Raw genomic sequence first — 20,069 nt, forward strand, 5'->3', positions numbered from 1 at the left:
AAAAGATGTGCAGGTTAGGTGGCTTGTGGGCAGCAGGGTGGCACTGTGGTTAGCACTGTTGCCTCATAGTGCCAGGCACCCTGATTGAATTCCTGCCTGGGGTCACTGTCTGTACAGAGTCTGCCTGTTCTCCTTGTGTCTGTGTGGGTTCCCTGTGGGTGCTCCGGTTTCCTCCCACAGTCCAAAAGACTTGTTGGTTAGGTGCATTGGCCATGCTGAATTGTCCCTCAGTGTACCCAAACAGGCGCTGGGGTATGGCAATTAGGGGATTTTCACAGTAACTTCACTGCAGTGTTAAGGTAAGCCTACTTGCGACGCCAATAAATAAACTTAAACCTAAAATGTAAACTACGAGCCCTGTTAAATTTCTAGAATTAAATTCTAGTTTCCTCTCAGTCTCAAAGGCGTGCTGGTTAGGTGCATTGACCTGGACAGGCATTGGAATGTGGCTACTAGGGGAATTTCACAGTGACTTCATTGCAGTGTTAATGTAAGCCTTATTTGTGACTAATAAATAAACATTCCCCGCAAAAAAATTGTACTTTTTAATGAAGGAAATTCTCTTTGAGTTGTGCAGTATTGAGTAGTGTTTTTGTGTTTGTGCTTTCAGTGTCCGTCAGAAGACAGCCCTAGTTTGAAATGAGAAGAATCACGGGGACTGAACCATTTGGTACAGAGCCGGATGGTATTGCTGTCAAGTTATTCTGGACCGATTAACGGGATCGGTACGCACAAACGATCAGATGTGGCTAAGGATGATGCGGAGAGGAATGCCAACCTGGATTTGGCGGCTAGCTATGATATTGGTTCTCCTGTGTTGCATAGTTTCATTGTTGTACATGTTAGCGTGCACGCCAAAGATGGAAGATGGGCAGCCCATACTGCCAAGGGTCAGTGAGCCAACCGGAAAGGATAACTTTCAAGCGTTGCTCGAGGAGCGCGAGGAGCAACACCGTAACTACATCACCAGCTTGAAGAGACAAATTGCCCAACTGAAGGAGGAACTGCAGGAGAGGAGCGAGCAGCTGAAAGCCGTGCAGGATCGCTACGGCGACTCGTTGGGAGCTAATATCGACCGCAGCAGTCCGGAGAAAACCCAGGCAGGCCTGCTGGAATACCTGCACTCTCAGATCGACAAGGCGGAGGTCCACTCCGCCATCAAACTGCCCACGGAGTATTCGGTGATACCGTTCGAGAGCTTCACGTTGCAGAAGGTGTACCAGCTGGAAATGGGCCTGACCAGGCACCCGGAGGAGAAACCTGTCCGGAAGGACAAGCGGGACGAGCTGGTGGAGGCTATCGAAGTTGCACTAGAGTTCCTCAACACTGCTGAAGATGAAGAAGCGACGAATCAGCGCATGCACGCTGCCGCTGACTTTATTGAAGGTTGGTTTGTAATTTTTGAAATCCTGCCAAACAATTGACTCTCTCGTTTTAAGATTTCAGTGTCTAGGGGACTCTGAGGTATAGTGGAGTAGCACATTGTCCTTCCAACTTACGGACTTGCGCTAAACCCCACCTAACTGAGGGCAGTGTGGTGGCACAGTGGTTAGCACTCACAGTGCCAGGGACCTGGGTTCAGTTCTGGCCTCGGGTCACTGCCTGTTTGCACGTTCCCTCTGCGTTGTCATAGCTTTCCTCCTGGTGCTCTGGTTTCCTTCCACCGTCCAAATGTATGCAGGTTAGGTGGGTTGGCCAAGCTAAATTGTTCTTTAGTGTCACAAGGTATGAAGCTTAGGGGGATTAGTCATGTTAAATATGTGGAGTTACAGGGATAGGGCAGAGAAAAGGGCCTGGGTGAGATAATCTGTCAGAGAATGAGTGCAGACTTGATGGGCTGAATGGCCTCTTCTGCACTGGAGGGATTCTATGATTCGAGCTGAATGAGATCAAAGTCTCTTTCTGTTCATTGTATCTATTCTTTGTGATGTTGGCCACAGTTTTACCAGCTCACCCCGCCCATGGGTGGGATGAGCTGGTAAAATTGCGCAAGAGCAGAGAAATCAGGTTCATGCCTGACTTCTCGCCTCTCCTGATCTTACCAGCACTGGCATGATCAGTCTCTCGCCCATTTCTGGTAAGAGGCTGAATAATTGGCCTTGCCGGTAGAACTGGAGGCCATGAAGGCCCCCTGGGGAGGTTGAAAACAAGGCTGGGGGGTGTCCCTTGGGCAATACCAGTGCCACAGAGGTCTGCACATGCACAATAGTGCCCCCTGCTGCTACAGCAGGCTGGCTGGCTATTTAAGCCCTGCTCCCTTCCCTGAGGAATGGTTTAGCCCATTTTTCCATGCACTAAGTGCATAAAATTCGCAATTTGAACTTGCCCAAAAAACAGGTTAGAAGCTGTCCCGTTTTCCCGCCTGTCCTGGACTTAGAGTTTTTTTGGTAAGTCATCACCATTAAGTTTGGATAGGATTGATTTTGTTCGTTGTGGTTAGTTATCCTACAGGATAAAACTGATCATCATTTGGCAATAAACTCCATCACAAAAGAGTTCAATGATCTGGAAAATGGAGATGTGACTTTAAAGCTGTAATGAATAAAGCTGAAACATTTTGAAATGGAGTAGAAGGAGCTTTATCATCTATTTGAGCACCCCATACTGTAATGTAACTTATATAATGACGTACTGAGTATTCCTGGCATTTCAGATTTCCAGCAGCTGCAGTATTTTGCTTTCATATTTGTGTTGTTATAACATTGCCTACCTTATTAACATGTTTAAAATGCAGTTTTATTTCTCTTTACAGAATTGTGCAGTTAGTACTACTGCCCCATAACGCCAGAGACCTGGGTTCAATTCCCAGCTTGGGAACGTTTGCACATTCTCTCCACATGTGCGTGGGTTTCCTCTGGGTACTCCGGTTTCCTCCGACAGTCCAAAGATGTGCAGGCTAGGTGAATTGGCCATGCTAAATTGCCCCTTTACAGTCAGGGGTACTAGCTAGGTAAATGCATGGGGTTACGGGGATAGAGCCGGGGTGGAATTGTCATCGGTGCAGATTCGATGGGTCGAATAGCCTCTTTTCTGCACTGTATGTCCTATGATTCTATAAATCTCTACTAAAAAGCATTTAGACAATTACATGGGTAACATTGGTATGGAGGGATATGGGCCAAACGTGGGCAGTTGGGACCAGCTTAATGGTAAAAACTGGGCGGCATGAACAAGTTGGGCTGAAGGGCCTTTTTTCCACGTTGTAAACCTCTATGACTGTAAGTGCCGCAGTTGCTCCCGTAACACTTCATCCATTCCACTTCAGATGCCACTTTGGTGTAATACAAATGCTGCACAACAGCATCACTGCTGATAGGTAACTACAGCATGATAAATTTACATTGGGAATTCCTATTAAAAATGTGAACATGGTAACTTAAAATACAAAATAAATAAAAGTCACAACAGTATGTATGACTGTAGAAGTGTGACTGAATAGCCATCTTAAAAGGGCGGAACAGTGGTTAGCACTGCTGTCTCACAGCTTCAAGGACTCGGGTTCAATTCCTGACTGGGGTCACTGTCTGTGCACGTTCTCCCCACATCTGCGTGGGTTTCCTCCCACATTCGGAAAGATGTGCTGGTTAGGTACATTGGCCATGCTAAATTCCCCTTCAGTGTACGCAAACAGATGCCAGAGTGTGGCGACTAGGGGATTTTCACAGTAACTTCATTGCGGTGTTAATGTAAGCTTACTTGTGACTAACAAATAGTGTCTGCATATCCTGATCAGATTATTCTTAGTTTAATAAATCTGTTTCTATTGAAAATTCCATTTCGCCGTGACCATGTTCAACACCTTGAGAAATATGTTTTCATATATGTGTGCTCTGACTTGCATTTTATGCACTTTTTATCTCTTACATTCGTTGCACTTAAATTCTGTCAGCCCCTTGTCACATTCACTAAACAACAACAAATCCCATTGAAATGGGGAGGGAATTTATTCCTCAAAGGTGGCGAGGAATGTCAATTAAAATTGCCAAACAAGGGCGCATGAACTCTATCAATTACAGTCAGGAGCAGCCATGATGTGGAGGTGCTGGCGTTGGACTGGGGTGGGCACAGTACAAAATCTCACAACACAAGGTTAAAGCCCAACAGGTTTATTTGGTATCACGAGCTTTCGGAGCGCTGCTCCTTCATCAAGAGTAGGCAAACACTGTTCATTATTCAACAACACAGAAGGAATCGAAAACTAATTTAAAAAAAAACTGTGGAAAATCTGTTCGGCAGCCATCTTATTTGCTCACCCAGCTTGGCATGCTGGAAACAAACTTTCCAAATGAATGTGAAGATCACGAATTTTCAACTTTAATGAGAATTAAAAAATGTTGCGGCTATGGTAAAGTGACACGGATGTAATGCAGGTTCTTTAGTTTGTTGTAGGAGATGGGCCTGTCTTGCTTCCCTTCTGAAGTAATTTGAATTCATTGTTCCTGCTGTCACTTAGTGATTTACCCTTTTATTTGAGCGGCAGTTATTTCGTGCGTTTCTGGCATGAGGAAGTGACACACCAGTGAAAAATGTTTATGCTAACAACACTTACCTAGAAGTTACTCTCAGTAAGACATTACAGTTGCTAAGTCAAAGATCAGTGTAGCAAATCATTTAGCAAATATATCAAGGCTACTGCCTTGATATATTTGCTGGCAGCCAAACTCCAAGTCCGAGTGCGTGTTTTGCTAGGCTGGAGTGCATTTTCAGTATTGGAAATAGCCTGAAAGTTTTCCAGAAGACAGATGGAGATTGGGCATAAAACTCATTCCTTTATCTCGGCTGATCATAAATGTTTTTAGTTTAGGACAGTGAGCAAAATGGATTAATGTCCATTATTATTATAAAGGGATGGCCAACAAAGATGCGCAAGAAAGATCGGAGAAGGACTAAAGTAGGCAATGTCTAATTTACTGGAGTGAGCAGAGAGTTCTAAACACCATGAGTGAAACAGAAGTGGTGCAGCAACATACCAAACCCTGACATTTTCCTGCCTTATGGCACCCTTCAGTATATTTTATCTCTAGCTAACTATATTGCATTTTTCATGACGCACAGATTTTGTGAATGTAACACTTATTTTGTGTAAGACTCCGTCAACACATCCTGCTACTTCGGAAAAGCAGCCAGCGTAATCAAGGAACCCACACAGCCAGGACATACCCTCTTCTGTCTCTAGCACGGTAGCACAGTGGTTAACACTTCTGCCTCCCAACTCAAGGGACATGGGTTCGATTCCCAGCTTGGGTCACTGTCGGTGTGGTGTTTGCACATTGTCCCTGTGTCTACACAGATTTCCTCTGGGTGCTCTGGTTTCCTCCTACAGTCCAAAGATGTGTGAGTTAGGTGCATCGGCCATGCTAAAATTGCCACTTAGTGTCCTGAGATGCGTATGTTAGAGAGATCAGTGGGTGAATATGTAGGGGTATGGGGGTAGGCCCTGGACGGGATTGTGGTTGGAGCAGACTCAGTGGGCCAAGTGGCCTCTTTCTGCACTGTAGGGTTTCTATGATTCTATGAAATTGCCCCTTAGTGTCTCAGGATATGTGAGTTACATGGATTAGTGGGGTGACAGTGATAGGGGCTGGGTGGGGATGTTGTCAGTGCAGACTCGATGGGCCCTTCTGCACTGTAGGGGTTCTGTGGCTTTCGATGTTTTCTTCCATCAGGGAAAAAGATACAAAAGTCTAAGAACACGTACCAACCGACTCAAGAACAGCTTTTTGCCTGCTGCCATCAGACTTTTGAATGCCATCAGATCTTTCTCTACACCCTAGCAATGACTGTCACACTACATTCTGCCCTCTCTCCTTTCCTTCTCCCCTTTGTACTCCATGAACAGTATACTTTGTATAACATGCAAGAAATAATATTTTCACTGTGTACCAATACATGTAACTGTAAAAACTCAAAACAAATTGAACACATCTCGTAACCCTTCTAACAATCAGTCCAACCTAGGCAGATTCGTTGTCTCATGCCTGATTGGGTCCTCCTTCCTATGTCAGTGACTCCTAATCCAACCCTACACCCAGGAGATGTAGCAGAACTTGAAGAAATTAAAATAATCTCAAAGGAAATAGCAGCTCCAAGTCAGCTGTAAGTGTTGAGATTCCTTAAAATGATGGATCCTTGTAATTAAGGTTATTGACACTAGATGAATCACCATGTTCTGGAAAACATGGGATCAATGATCTGCGTCAACGCCTTCCCAATACTTCTCTTCACTCAGCGAGAAGGAAGTCCATGAGCCCTGCTCACTATTGCCCCCTGATGGTGCCACGAACAACAACTTGTATTAAGTGCCTTTAATATATTACATCCCAAGGTGTGTCACGTGTTAGGACTGGGTTAACAGACCTTCCAATTAAGTCCTAATTTGATGTCAATTATTAAATAGAAGTCACTGATCTATAAAGGGGCCACAGCTGGCATTATTTGTTGGTGGAGAATTGCGTGTGGAGTTGGACTGATCAGCAAAGATTAAATTATTATTTAAATTAAATCATTGGTCATGTGTTGACCCTTTAAGAGAGCTATCCAGTCCCCTGTTTTTCCCCAATCCCTAGCATTTTTTTTTTCAGTTTGGAAATTGCTATTCAGTCAAAAACAGTTCTGGAAGAAAGAGGACATTAATGGAAAGATTTCCTCATGAGAAGTACAACTTAAAAAAAAATGTAAATGCTCCTATTGAGCTAGCTCTGTTTAATCAAGGCAAGCAAATCTTTCCCTCATACCGAAAAAGGGAAACTTTGAGAGCTAAGTGTGATGAAAGGATGATCCACAATGAATTTACTGGTAATAAATAATTGTCTGTATCTGAAGAGAGTGCAACTACTTACATTACTATACTGAACCTGTCTGTCCCTCTACCGTGGCTACGTCCGCGACCAGGTGTCCCTGGAGAGGGAGCATGCGGTGTACGCAGGCGCAGTTGACGCCTTTTGCGCTCGTTGGGCACCGCAGGGGATGGGGTGCGTTATTGACCTGAATAATCACATTTTAATTTGATGTTTCTTAAGTTTCCTTTGTACTTTGTTTTGGTTCAGGCTGTTCCCCTTCCTTTTGGGGAGCTGCCCCTTTTTACTTTGTCCTAACTTAATTTGCGTCTGTTTATTTGGTTTGACCTTAAAAGAGGACCAGAGAGGAAGTTTGGGTGTGGTGCTATTCTGCAGCAGAGTTGGAGAAATGGACTTATGCCAATTTTGCAATTGATCTCAGCTTTTAGATGTTTGTTTTATTCACTTATGGGACATGGGCGTCACTGGCTGTCCAGCGTTTACTGCCCATCCCTAGTTGCCTGAGGGCAGTTGAGAGTCAACCACATTGCTGTGGTTCTGGAATCATATGTAAGCCAGACTGGGTAAGGGAAGCAGATTTCCTTCCCTAAAGGACATCGGCGAGCAAGGTGGGTTTTTCCAACAATTGGCGATGGTTTCATGGTAGATTCTTAATTCCAGATTTTTTTTATCAAATTCAAATTCCACAGTCTGCCATGGTGGGATTCGAACCCAGGTCCCCAGACCATTAGCTGAGTTTCTGAATTAATAGTTTAGCGATAATACTACTAGGCCACCGCCTTCCCTAACAACTGGTTTGGGAAAAAATTGAGCCTGCGTGAGAAGAATAAAGTGACAAAAACCTGCTGCATGAGCGCTATTTGTGAGCCTAAGCAGTGATCTCAGATGGACTATCCAGCCACAGTGGATGGCACGTTAGGGGAGAGGGTAAAAATCATGAGCCATATTTGGCCATCCCTTTATCTAGTAATTGCATGTAAACCCTTGCAGCAGAGCTTAATACAAAGGGAGAAGCCACAGGCATTGAAGCAAGTCAAAGTGTCTCTCCCACTCTCCTGGCTGTCGTCCATTTACAAGTTCAGCAAAAATGACCTAGTGTGTTTTCTCAAGTTTGACTGTATGAAAGAACCTTGTATATATATTAAAAAAAAACATTTCTCTTCCTATGAGAAACTGTTACGTACTCCTCCAAAGACAGATTTGAAGATCGAAAGAGTTTCTTTATATAGTTGGAAGTAACATAAGCTATTCCCTCTCGATTTTAATGGTTATGATTGTATTTCTGGGACACTGGTGTCAGAATTTTACCGCCTTGTCCACCTGAGGCTCGTAAGATTTTGCCCGAGGCCAAAGAAGAATGCTGTTCGGCGAGCCTCGATTCCAGGGCAGGCATACTGGTAAAATTCCAACATGAGAGAGTTTGACGAAAAATTGTTTCTTATTCATTCGTGGAATGTGGCTAGGCCAGCATTTATTAGACAATCTTAATGTTTGACCAAAACATCAGGGAGAACTCTGTCTGGACTATGGCAGTGAAATCTTTGACATCCATCTGAGATGGCAGACAGGGCCCCTGTTTATTGCCTCAGCTGAAAATTGGTACGTCCAGCAGTGTCACATTCCCTCAGTAGTCTGCCAGAATGTCAGCCTAGCTTTTGTACTCAACTCCACAGATTCTCACCCTTTTTTTATATATTACTGGAAATGAACTACACTCTTTCAAAAAGAAACCTGCTTGTATTCAATTTGATTTGATTTATTATTGTCATGTGCATTGGTATATAGTGTAAGGTATTGGTTCTTGCGTGGTATACAGACAAAGCATACTTTGTCATAGAGGACTTAGGAGAGGAAAGGGTGCAGAATGTAGTGCTACAGCCATAGCTAAGGTGTAGAGAAAGATCAAATTAATATAAGGTCGATCCATCCAAAAGTCTGATGGCAGCAGAGAGGAGGCTGTTCTTGAGTCGGTTGGTATGTGTTCTCAGACTTTTGTATCTTTTTCCTGATGGAAGAAAGGTGGAAGAGCGTATGTCTGGGGTGTGTGGGATCCTTGGTTGTGTTGGCTGGTTTCCAAGGCAGCTGAAAGTGTAGACGGAACCAATGGATGGGAGGCTGGTTTGCACGATGGACTGGGCTACGTTCATAATCCTTTGTAGTTTCTTGTGGTCTTGGTCAGAGGAGGAGCTATACCAAGTTGCGATACATCCGAAAAGGATGCTTTCTATAGTGTATCTGTAAAAATTGGTGAGAGTTGTTAGTGGACCTGTCCGTTCAGTCGAAGCTTCACATTCCTTACTTTCTGAAATTCAGATTTACTTTGGAAAAATGTTGCAGATTTACTTTATAACTGAATATCTTGTCTGATTGACTAAGTTTTCACTTGGCCACCTCCTATTAGTGCACTTGTCAACAGTTTCAACAATTTTCCCTTGCTGCTTCTCTCAACTCACTAAAGATTAAACTGTGTGTGTGTGTGTGTGTGTGTGTGTGTGTGTGTGTGTGTGTGTGTGTGTGTGTGTGTGTGTGTGTGTGTGTGTGTGTGTGTGTGTGTATACAGAACTTTCACTGAACAATGTTATGAAATCAAACCTTTATTGTGGCTGGTAACAGTAAAAGAAGAAATTGTGGAGAGTATTTTACAATTCTCTAAATCCTATATTTTGTAGCTAGCACTTTTTTTGAAACTAAGTTTCTTAAATGTGGACATGATCTATTTTTTTCCAAAACACTTTCAATAAGGTGCCAGGTAACAGGGTTATGAGTGAATTCAGAGCAAATGGAAAAAGGGGGCAATTAACAGGAAGGGTAGCAGAGAGGGAGGTAAAGAATAGTTCTTCAAAGTGCAGAAGGTTGGAGGTGGGGGGGGGTCCCTTAAGGATTGGTACTGGGACCATTGTTGTTCACGATTTATATCAGCAACTTAGACTTTGTAATCAAAAACACCATGTCTAGATTTGCAGATAGCAAGAAATTCAGAGGAGCGTTGCAACAAATTTCGAGACAACATTAATACTCTCATTTGCCATTCATGTGTCCATTTGAATTCTAATGGTGATTGCGAGCTACTACATTTGGTAAGAAAAAGAGAGGTGATATATTATTGAAAGATAAGGATCTTCATTGGCTCAGTGGAAGAAAAGCGTTTGGGAGCCCAAATCTTGACATCACTAAAAACTCAAATGAAGGTTAATAGAGCTATAACAAAAGTAAACTAAACGCTAAGGTTTTGGGATGGATGGAAGTGAAAAGTAGAGAAGCAATGCTAATGGCAAACTTGTATCTTTCAATGCAACAAAGAAACAGCAAATCTGGCTGTATAATTAAATAATCAATCAAGCTGGGTTAATGTCCAAAAACCAGTTCCTCCAATATTGTTGCATTCAGTTTAGTGCTGCACTGAACTGCCAGTCTGAATTTATGGGCCCAAGTTTGGGAGTGGGGTTTGGACCCGTTAGAATTAGTTCACTAACTTTAACTTGATGATGTCGTCATAGAACGAGAGGCTGTTCTGCCTTCTACTTGGAGGTTTGCACTAATGCTGAAGCAATGCCCACATTTTTCATATGATGTTCCAACAACTTGGAAATGGTATTGCTATATTTCATGTGTAGAAGTCAAGGACAGAAATTGTGTGTCTGTGTACAATGAAATTTCAATTCTCACATCCCATAAAAGTCCAAAATTCCTGCAAAGTGTATTTGCAGTTTTAATCATCAGAGAATTCCATTCTGTTGGGGTGGACGTCAAATAGAGGTGCCAGAAGCTGGACAGCAGTGGAAGTCCATTTATTAGAGGGCACAGCTTGGGATAGGATGCAGATTGATTGGTATTCCCACCCCTTGCAACTCCAGTGACAGATTCCCCTTTTGGTAAGAAAGAGTTTTTAAAGAAGGTTTTTTATTAGTGTCACAGGTAGACTTACATTAACACTGCAGTGAAGTTAATCTGAAAATCCCCTAGTTGCCACACTCTGCAGGTGGACTGAGGGAGAATTTAGCATGGCCAGTTCACCTAACCAGCATGATTTTGGAGTGTGGGAGGAAACTGGAGCACCTGGAGGAAACCCATGCAGACACAGCGAGAATGTGCAGAGTCCGCATAGACAGCGACCCAAGTCGGGAATCGAACCCAGGTTCCTGGTGCTGTGAGGCAACAGTGCTAACCACTGTGCTGCTCAGGTTCATCACTCACCTGACGAAGGAGCAGCGCTCCAAAAGCTCTTGATTCCACATAAACCTGTTGGACTTTAAGCTGGTGCTGTGAGACTTCTTCCTGTAGTCCATCCCAGTCCAGCGCCGGCATCTCCACATCATGATTCACATGGGATGGAGGTGGGGGGGGAGGCATAAAGGTTTTTGGCTGAATCCACTACCGTATGGACTGACTTGGGTGTCTGATGAGCAGTGTAAACAATAAGCTGAGTAATATGAGGGGATTAGTACTAGCTTGCTAATGGGATTGAAGAGTACCCTGATGCTGTGTGTGTAATTCACCTTCAGAAGTACCTGTCATAATGGATGCTGCCTAATGCAGACAGATAATTTCATTCATACAATTACTACTTTTTCTGCTTTCCTGTAATTTCTAGGGCATAATTGCATTGTCCACCTCTAATAAAACTAACCTGTAACTGCAATGCTCATTGTAGTGAATAGAATCTGCCCAACAAGCTCCAGTTATATTGCACAGGGTGAGACTGAAGGAAGATTGATGTATGAGACATCTCAGGCAATTGCCTCATTAATGATGGTCTATCGATCGGCCCTTACAAACTTGTCATCATGCCAACGATTTACTGGCAGCCCCAGTTAATGAGATTCTGCCCATTCTAGACCAGTTTTTTTTAAAAATCCTGTCTGTTCTGAGTCTGACTGGAAACTCGGCTGCCCTAATGCACTTTGGAGACATTCACTTCTCTGTGTGTTCATCTCGACTCCATGCACAATCTCGACACTGATCCTGACTGTAGCTGTGGGGGTTCGGTGGAGGGGGAGGGAGGATGTGGGTGGGTGAGTGTGAAAAGGGAGAGACACAGAATGCAACGACAAGCTGTTATTGCCATGTGCTGGGGTGAGATCTATAACAGCATTTCAGAAGCAGCCTCAGAACTTCTCTGAAACTGCAGGAATTGTATCACCCAAAGGCTTTGAAACTGAATTAAGGAGATCTGGTGTGTGTGTGTGTGTGTGTGTGTGTGTGTGTGTGTGTGTGTGTGTGTGTGTGTGTGTGTGTGTGTGTGTGTGTGTGTGTGTGTGTGAGGGTGGTGTTGGTGTTGGGGAGGTGTACAGTCTGAGTGCGAGAGTGTCGAGAGTTGGGGGGGGGTGGGTGGGTGTACAGTGTGAGGGTGGTGGTGTTGGCGGGGGGTGTATAGTGTGAGGATGTTGGGGGGTGTACAGTATGAGTATCGAGGTTGAGTGTACAGTGTGAGGGTGGTGGTGTTGGCGGGGGGTGTACAGTGTGAGGATGTTGGGGGTGTACAGTATGAGAGTATCGAGGTTGAGTGTACAGTGTGAGGGTGATGGTGTTGGGGGGGGGTGTACAGTGTGAGGATGTTGGGGGGTGTACAGTATGAGAGTATCGCGGTTGAGTGTACAGTGTGAGGGTGATGGTGTTGGGGACCAAATGAGAAAACGCTGGAAAATCTTAGCAGGTCTGTCCAGCTTTGACAAAGGGTTGTCTGGCCTCAAAACGTCAGCTCTTTTCTTTACAGATGCTGCCAGACCTGCTGAGGTTTTCCAGCATTTTCCCTTTTGGTTTCAGATTCCAGACCCGCAGTAACTTGCTTTTGTTTAGATGGGGTGTTGGGAGGGATTGTGTGTACGTTGTGAGAGTGACGGTGTTGGGAGTGTGTGCGTGTACAGTATGAGGGTGATGATGTTGGGGGTGTGTGTGTACAGTGTGAGGGTGGTGGTGTCAGGGAATGTGTGTGTGTGTACAGTGTGAGGGTGGCGGTGTTGGCGCGTGTGTGTGTACAGTGTGAGGGTGATGATGTTGGGGGTGTGTGTGTACAGTGTGAGGGTGGTGGTGTCAGGGAATGTGTGTGTGTACAGTGTGAGGGTGGCGGTGTTGGCGTGTGTGTGGACAGTGTGAGGGTGATGGTGTCAGGAGGTGTGTGTGTGTACAGTGTGAAGGTGACGGTGTTGGAAGTGTGTGCTTGTACAGTGTGAAGGTGATGGTTCAGGGGGCATGTTTGTACAGTGTGAGGGTGACGGTGTCGGGGGGGTGTGTTTGTACAGTGTGAGGGCAATGGTGTCGGGGGCGTTGTGTTTGTACAGTGTGATGGTGTCGGAGGGGGTGTGTATGCACAGTGTGAGGGCAATGGTGTCGGGGTTGTGTTTGTACAGGGTGAGGGTGTCGTGGTGCGTGTACAGTGTGCAGATGTCGGCATGTGCATTTTTACAGTGTCACAATAATGTACAGTGTGTTATTGAAATCCGATTCCATCATTCCAGATATGTTGCTTGGTTAGTCACAGCAAACTGGACATCAGTTTAAATCAATAGGGGCTGTCAGCTTTTAAAATCAGAACATCCAAGTCAAACATAATCCTGCATCACATCTAGTGTTGTGGAAAATCAACTCGTACATTTATTAAAACCAGGTTTTAATTGCTTACTGAAGCATTAACAGTTTGCTGTGAGATTTCTAAGACTAAATGAATAGTGGTTATATTGCTATGCACATTCAGGTCTTTCATCCTCATGATTTATTAGTATTTTTGGCAGCGGCTTTCCAACAATATCTTCGATGTCATTGTAGCGATTTGCTCTAATACTGGCAGCAGAGTGTATTTTTTTTAAAGATGTGAGTGCAGTGAAAGCTTTTTAATAAACTGTTTTAGCATCAAGGCAGCCTCGACCTTGGCTGTAAGAATACGATGGAGGCTTTCGTGAATTATTTACTTTCTGTTCAAACTCCGATCCTGAGTCAGACCAAGACTTTCCAGAACGTTGGTGTTTATCTAGCCCCAGAACAAAACGTCAGAGCCTAACAGGAAAGCAGAGAGCCCTGTGGTCTGTCCCGTCGCGAGTGCCGTGGGTTTACAATGGGGCTGTCAGTCTTGTGACATTTTCAGCAAAGAACCCAACAGCAAGGCACCTTGATCTGCTCTTAACAACTGATTTGCTTTCTTGCCCATCTCTTGAGTTGAAGGTGGCTTTATCTTTGAGTCCTGTCTCCTTCACGCTGTCTTTCCTTTGATTATATTTTTTCCCCCACAGCGCCGTGCGTCTCAGGGAGATGGCTGCCAGCAATGATTTGCTTTGATCTATAATGTTGCTGGCAAATAAGCTTAACTTAATGGGAATTAAACTGAAGTGCAGCAATTGAAAACATCCAGACCACTCACCTTCCCTGAAACCTGCTGTCTTATGCTGCGGTTACCATTTGGAAAACTGTATGTATTAGGAAATTTCTTTTTGGTATGTGTTATCTATTCCTCACTGCCATGGGTTTTTTTAATGAAACCAAAACCTTGACTCCTTCAAGGGTGATTATTCTGTGTATGCTCCAGAAAAGGTGATTTTTTTAAAAATTATTCATTCACAGGACATGGCCATCGCTGGCTGGCTAGCATTTATTGCCATTCCTTAGTTGTCCGAGGGCAGTTGAGAGTCAACCACATTGCTGTGGATTTGGAGTCACCTGTAAACGTAGAAGATAGGAGCTGGAGGAGGCCATTTGGCCCTTCATCACCATCATGGCTGATCATCCAACCCAATAGCCCAATCCTGCTTTGTCTCCATAACTTCTGATCCCATTCGCCCCAAATGCTATATCCAGCCGCCTCTTGAGTACATTCATTCAATCAACTGGTTTATTAAATTCAGTGTAGGCCAGACCGGGTAAGGACGGCAGATTTCCTTCCCTAAAAGGCATTAGTGAGCCAGATGGATTTTTCCCGCAATCGATAGTGGTTTCATGGTCATTAGTAGATTCTTAATTCCAGATATCTTTTTTTTTAATTGGGTTCAAATTCCACCATCTGCTGTGGCAGGATTCGAATTCAGGTCCACAGCACATTAGTTGAGTCTCTGGGTTAATAGTCTAGCGATAATATCATTAGGCCATTGCTTCCTATGTGTGTAATAGTCCTTCATTTGGAAACCCCTCCCCATCTCAGCCTCATTCAGTGCGTGGAGTGAACGGACAAATAGTTGGAAGATGGGGTGTGTTCAGAATGAAGTCTTAAAGGTAAACACCCAGTGATAGAATTTGAACTGCCAGATCGGGTTTGTAAAGCAGGAAGCAACAGGTAAATGCAACTGGAAAGTTAATGTGCTTTGTACCACACGTGTCTGCATCAGAGCCACTCTTATGGCTGTGGTATACAAACACGATGTGGACTTGGGAATTGAGGGGTTGACGTCAGATTGAGGACATGGTGAATTGTGCCCATTACAGGAGGGCTGAGGTATATTTAGTAGGATGGGCAGAGAGCTGGCAAATACAGTTCAGTATATATAAAAAAAAAAGTAATCTTGTTCAGGACTGTGAATAGATGAAGGAAATATACCTTTGAATGATAAAAATTGGAATGGATTACAGGAACAGAGTCCTCTTGATGATTCTTCCTCCATCTTTCAAGTTGTGAGAATCATAGAATACCTACAGTGCAGAAGGAGGCCATTTGGCCCATCAAGCTTGCACCAACAACAATCCCATCCAGGCCCTATCCCTGTAATCCCACAAAGTTACCCTGGTAATCTAACCCCACCCTTTCACAGTAACTTCACTGCTATGTTAATGTAAGCTTATTTGTGACACTATTAAATAAACTTTAATTCCCCTAACACTAAGGAGCAATTTAACATGGGTCAATCAACCTAACCCGCACATTTCGAGGTGCTAGTAGAAACTCTATTCCAAGTTCTGCCTATAGTAGTGATGAGAGTGAGGTGCGTGAGTCTCCAGCTCATCCCATAGCTAACAACCTTTGTGATTTCTTAACTCACACAAAATACTAAAAGAAAAGCTTGCACTTTTGCGGCATAACTTTCACAACTTCCCAAACCACCTTACAGCTAATTAAGTACTTCTTGAAATGTAGGCATGAAGCACTCGCTGTAACACTGTAATATTACTGTAATTTTCCGTAAAGCCATCTTCCTCAACATTCAAAGAAAGCAAAGCCTGCACTGATTTGACTTTACTATTGTCACATTTATTGGTATACAGTGAAAAGTATTGGTTCTTGCAAGCTATACAGACAAAGCGTACTGTTCATAGAGAAGGAAAGGAGAGAGTGCAGAATGTAGTGTTGCAGTCATAGCTAGGGTGTAGGGAAAGATCAGCTTGATACATGGTAGGTCCATTCAAAAGTCTGATGACAGCAGGGAAAAAGCTGTCCTTGAGTTGGTTGGTATATGACTTCAGACTTTATCCTTTTCCCAAAGGAAGAAGGTGGAAGACAGAATGTCCGGGGTGCATGAGGTCCTTAATTATGCTGGCTACTTTGCTGAGGCAGTGGGAAGTGTAGACAGAGTCAGTGGATGGGAGGCTGGTTTATGTGATGGATTGAGCTACCTTTTGGATTGGTCAACTTGGTAGAACTCCTGTGGACAAGGTGAGGATGCAAAACATCGCAGTAGGCCTCGACTGTGTCTAACACATGCTCGAGTGAGCCGACCCTGAATTTGGGCGCAGCATATTTTCTCCCTTTAGAAGCTATTTCTTCTGTGGAGCTGTCCTAAGCTGCAGAGAATGATTATGCTGGCTGCTTTTCCAAAGTATTGCTGTGGTATTAGTATGATACACATATATTATTTATATATATATATATATATATATATATATATATATATATATAGACACACACACACATACATACGTACGTACATACATAATACACATACACGCACACGCACACACACACATACATTGACCTTTGAAAACTTGCTACACGCTTTCTTGTCTGGGGATATCCTGTTTCCTGAACACTCTGAAACATCTGCCGGAAATGCTCAGGTTTTGAAACTTTCCAGTTGTTTTCATACGACCATTTCCTCAATTGTCTTACCTCAGAAACCAAGTGTGTTCCATTTGCCAGTTTTTAAGTGATGATATTCCCCACGTCATCCCCGACTCCCATCCTTGAGTTTCTAGTGTTAACAAAAGCCCTATCGGGACAGTAAGTCTTTTGAGAATTGGCAAAATAAATTCCCATCAGGCATCTGCCAGTGCCAAGTTGTAGGGCCTAATGGAGAGTAGGGCCTGATAGGGGACAGAGCCTCAGGGACGGACGATCGGTGGGGATGGGGGGTCCTGCTGCCACTCTGCAATTGGGCTGAGTGACAGAAGGAGGGAAGCCAGTGGTTGGGGGTGGGGGGGGCTGGCATGCCAGGGGAGTATTGGGGCTGCTGGCGGGGGGCAGGGAGGGGCTTGTAGCTGCCATTGGGAAGGGAGGATTGGAAGACTGGGGCTGCCGGGAGTGGAGGTGAGACCAAGGTGGGGAGGGGAGGGATCGAGTCTGACGCAGACATGTTCGTAGAGCCAGCAGTCAGGCTGTGGAGAGGTCGGAGGGACAGTGTTGTGGGGGTCACGGCTGTCCAGCGTTTGGGAGGCTGGCAGTGCGGGCTACTGCGCATGTGCCAATCTCGGCGCCGAAAGATCAGCGCATGCGCTGTGGCCTGCTCAGCACTCCGCTGCCACCCTCTCCAGCAGGAATAGGGCCCACCCACTGAATTTCAGCGTGATTTACACTGAGGCACTCTGCAATGCACACTGTGGGGGATTCATTTTCAAAGTCCCGCTGAAAAAAATCAATGGAATTTACTCCAATTTTTATGTAAATTTGACACTTAGAACTTTTGGGGGAGAATCGCCCCCTACATCTTTCATGCCTTAGGCAAATGACACTAATTTATTTATCTATTAATTAATTTATGTATTGCTGAGAAAAGTGATGAAGCACTTGCAGTAGAAATTGTTGTTTCCTTTATAATTAGTATTTTTGTGAATTTGTCATGATGAGTGCAGGGTGAAAAGTTTTGACAGCATATCTTTTTTTAACAACACTCCAGTTCTGTTAACTATTAAGTTGCTACTTATTTATAAGTCTTTTTTTTGTTTCTGCTGTTTTTTTTTGTATTCATTTTTCCTGTGGCTTCTTTGTTTCTGTCTCCTTTTTCCCGATCGTTTTCACCTTTCTTTCCTTTTTTCTGTTTTCCCTTTCTCACTTACCTTTCAGCTGGGAGCTATTGTGGTAAGAAGTCTCACAATGCCAGGTTAAAGTCCAACAAGTTTATTTGGTAGTATACGCCACCAGCTTTCGGGGTTTGCCCCTTCGTCAGGTGTGAGTGGGAATCAAAAAAAAATAAATAAGTAGCCACTTGGTAGTACAGAATTGGAGTGTTTTTTTTTTAAAAAAAATATGCTGTCAAAACTTTTCACCTGCACTCATCAGGACAGATTCACAAGAATACCAATTGTAAAGGAAACGACAATTTCTACTGCAAGGAAAGAGAGTGCTGTTTGGGCGCTACATCACCTTTCTCAGCAATACACAAATTAATAAATAAATATTTTCGTTTGCCTAAGGCATGAAAGATGTAGGGGGCAATTCTCCCCAAAAATTCCAAGTGTCAAATTTGCGTAAAAATTAGAGTAAATCCCACTGATTTTTTTCGGCGGAACTCTCAGTGAATCCCCCACACTGTGCACTGCAGAGTGCCTCAGCGTAAATCACGCTGAAATTCAGTGTGTGGGCCCACTCACCTGCCAAAGGGGCAAACCCCAAAAGCCAGTGGCGTTTTACTACCAAATAAACCTGTTGGACTTTAACCTGGTGTTGTGAGACTTCTTACTGTGTTTACCCCAGTCCAACGCCGGCATCTCCACTTCATGGCTATTGTGGTAACAGCCGCTGCCATGGATTACAAGTTGCAGTTTTTGGTGGCTGTTGTAGTGTTGATGTAATGACTCCCTTCCTAATTGCTCTCCTTCCTTGTCCCACCTTTATTGCCCCTATCAGTTGCCCTATGCAGCTGTCCCTTGCCCTGCAGACTCCCTTTATTCCTCTTTCTTCCTCCCGCCATCCCTTGCTTGTTCTCCCTTTCTCTATTTGCAACTCTCCCCCTGCCCCCCCTGTTGCTGACCTTTTTGAACTGCATTGCTACACCCCCACCCTGCTCACTGCCTTTCCTTGATCCTTCTTCCCTTTATCCCATCACCTTGCTACTCGCTCCCTGATGAAGACCTCAAGTCTTCAAATGGGGATGGCACGGTGGTTAGCACTGCTGCCTCACAGCGTCAGGGACCTGGGTTCGATTCCTGGCTTGGCTCACTGTGTGGAGACTGCACATTCTCCCTGTGTCTGCGTGGGTTCCCTCCAGGTGCTCTGGTTTCCTCCCACAGCCCTCCTCGGTTTTTAATTCAGGATTTAATTTAACTTTAATTTAAAGGGAGGATAAAATCAGAAGGGCTAACCTTGTAACCCTGAAACCTTAACCTGAAGTGATCAGATTCTGTTGTTATCACAGACAGAAACTTTGGGTTCCAAGTCAATCACTTAGTTTCTAACTGAAGCAGGATTTAATTAGTTGGTAAGCCGAGCTACCCATTTCAGTCTGGCACCTGCCTGACTTCCAGTATCAGATTTAGAAAGATGGTGCCCATACTTGGCACTGACCTGATTACAACTACCATTGGCGCTACACGGAAAATTAAGTTCCCAGCGGCATTCCTGACTGGAGGTGGGAAGACTCCCTCCCATACCACTGTGCACACACTTCCTGCCTCTTTACATTTCAGTACAGTGAGTTGAAAATGCTCCTTGTGGGTTAGAGATGAGCACAAAATTGAACGGCCATTTAAAGTTAATAAGAATCCCTACAGTGCAGAAGGAGGCCATTCGGCCCATTTGAGCCTGCACCAACAACAATCCTGCCCATAACCCTCAGGTATTTACCCTGCTAATTCCTCGCCTAGCATGGCCAATCAAACTAACCCGCACGTCTCTGGACTAGGAGGGGAAACTGGAACTCCCGGAGGAAACTCACGCAGACACGGGTAGAACATGCAAACTCCACACCCGAGGCCGGAATTGAACGCGGGTCCCTGGAGCTGTGAGGCAGCGGTGCTAACCACTGTGTGACCGTGCTGTCCCCTGATGGCACGTCCATAGCAAATTTGCTAATTTTCCAGCAATGCTCTTGAGGGAAGGAAACCTTCGCCTAGCCGGAGTCTGTATGTGACCCCCTGCCCAAGCCCACAGTAATATAGACTCTTAAACTGTCCGCAAAAGCAGGTCAGTCAGTCACATTGAACTGC

At 44.5% G+C, this 20,069-nt stretch overlaps 1 protein-coding gene across 1 annotated transcript in view; it reads left to right on the forward strand.

The window, feature by feature from the left end:
- Nucleotides 1–20,069, forward strand: part of csgalnact1a (chondroitin sulfate N-acetylgalactosaminyltransferase 1a) — a 144,278-nt gene that overhangs the window by 63,731 nt on the left and 60,478 nt on the right. The window contains exon 2 of the mRNA XM_080200053.1: nucleotides 611–1,386. Coding sequence (XP_080056179.1) covers nucleotides 744–1,386 — 643 coding nt within the window. The 5' untranslated portion in view covers nucleotides 611–743. The remainder of the gene's footprint in view (nucleotides 1–610; nucleotides 1,387–20,069) is intronic.

This window comes from Carcharhinus amblyrhynchos, chromosome 1, assembly GCF_965287045.1.
Source record: "Carcharhinus amblyrhynchos chromosome 1, sCarAmb.v2.hapA, whole genome shotgun sequence".
NCBI lineage: Eukaryota > Metazoa > Chordata > Chondrichthyes > Carcharhiniformes > Carcharhinidae > Carcharhinus > Carcharhinus amblyrhynchos.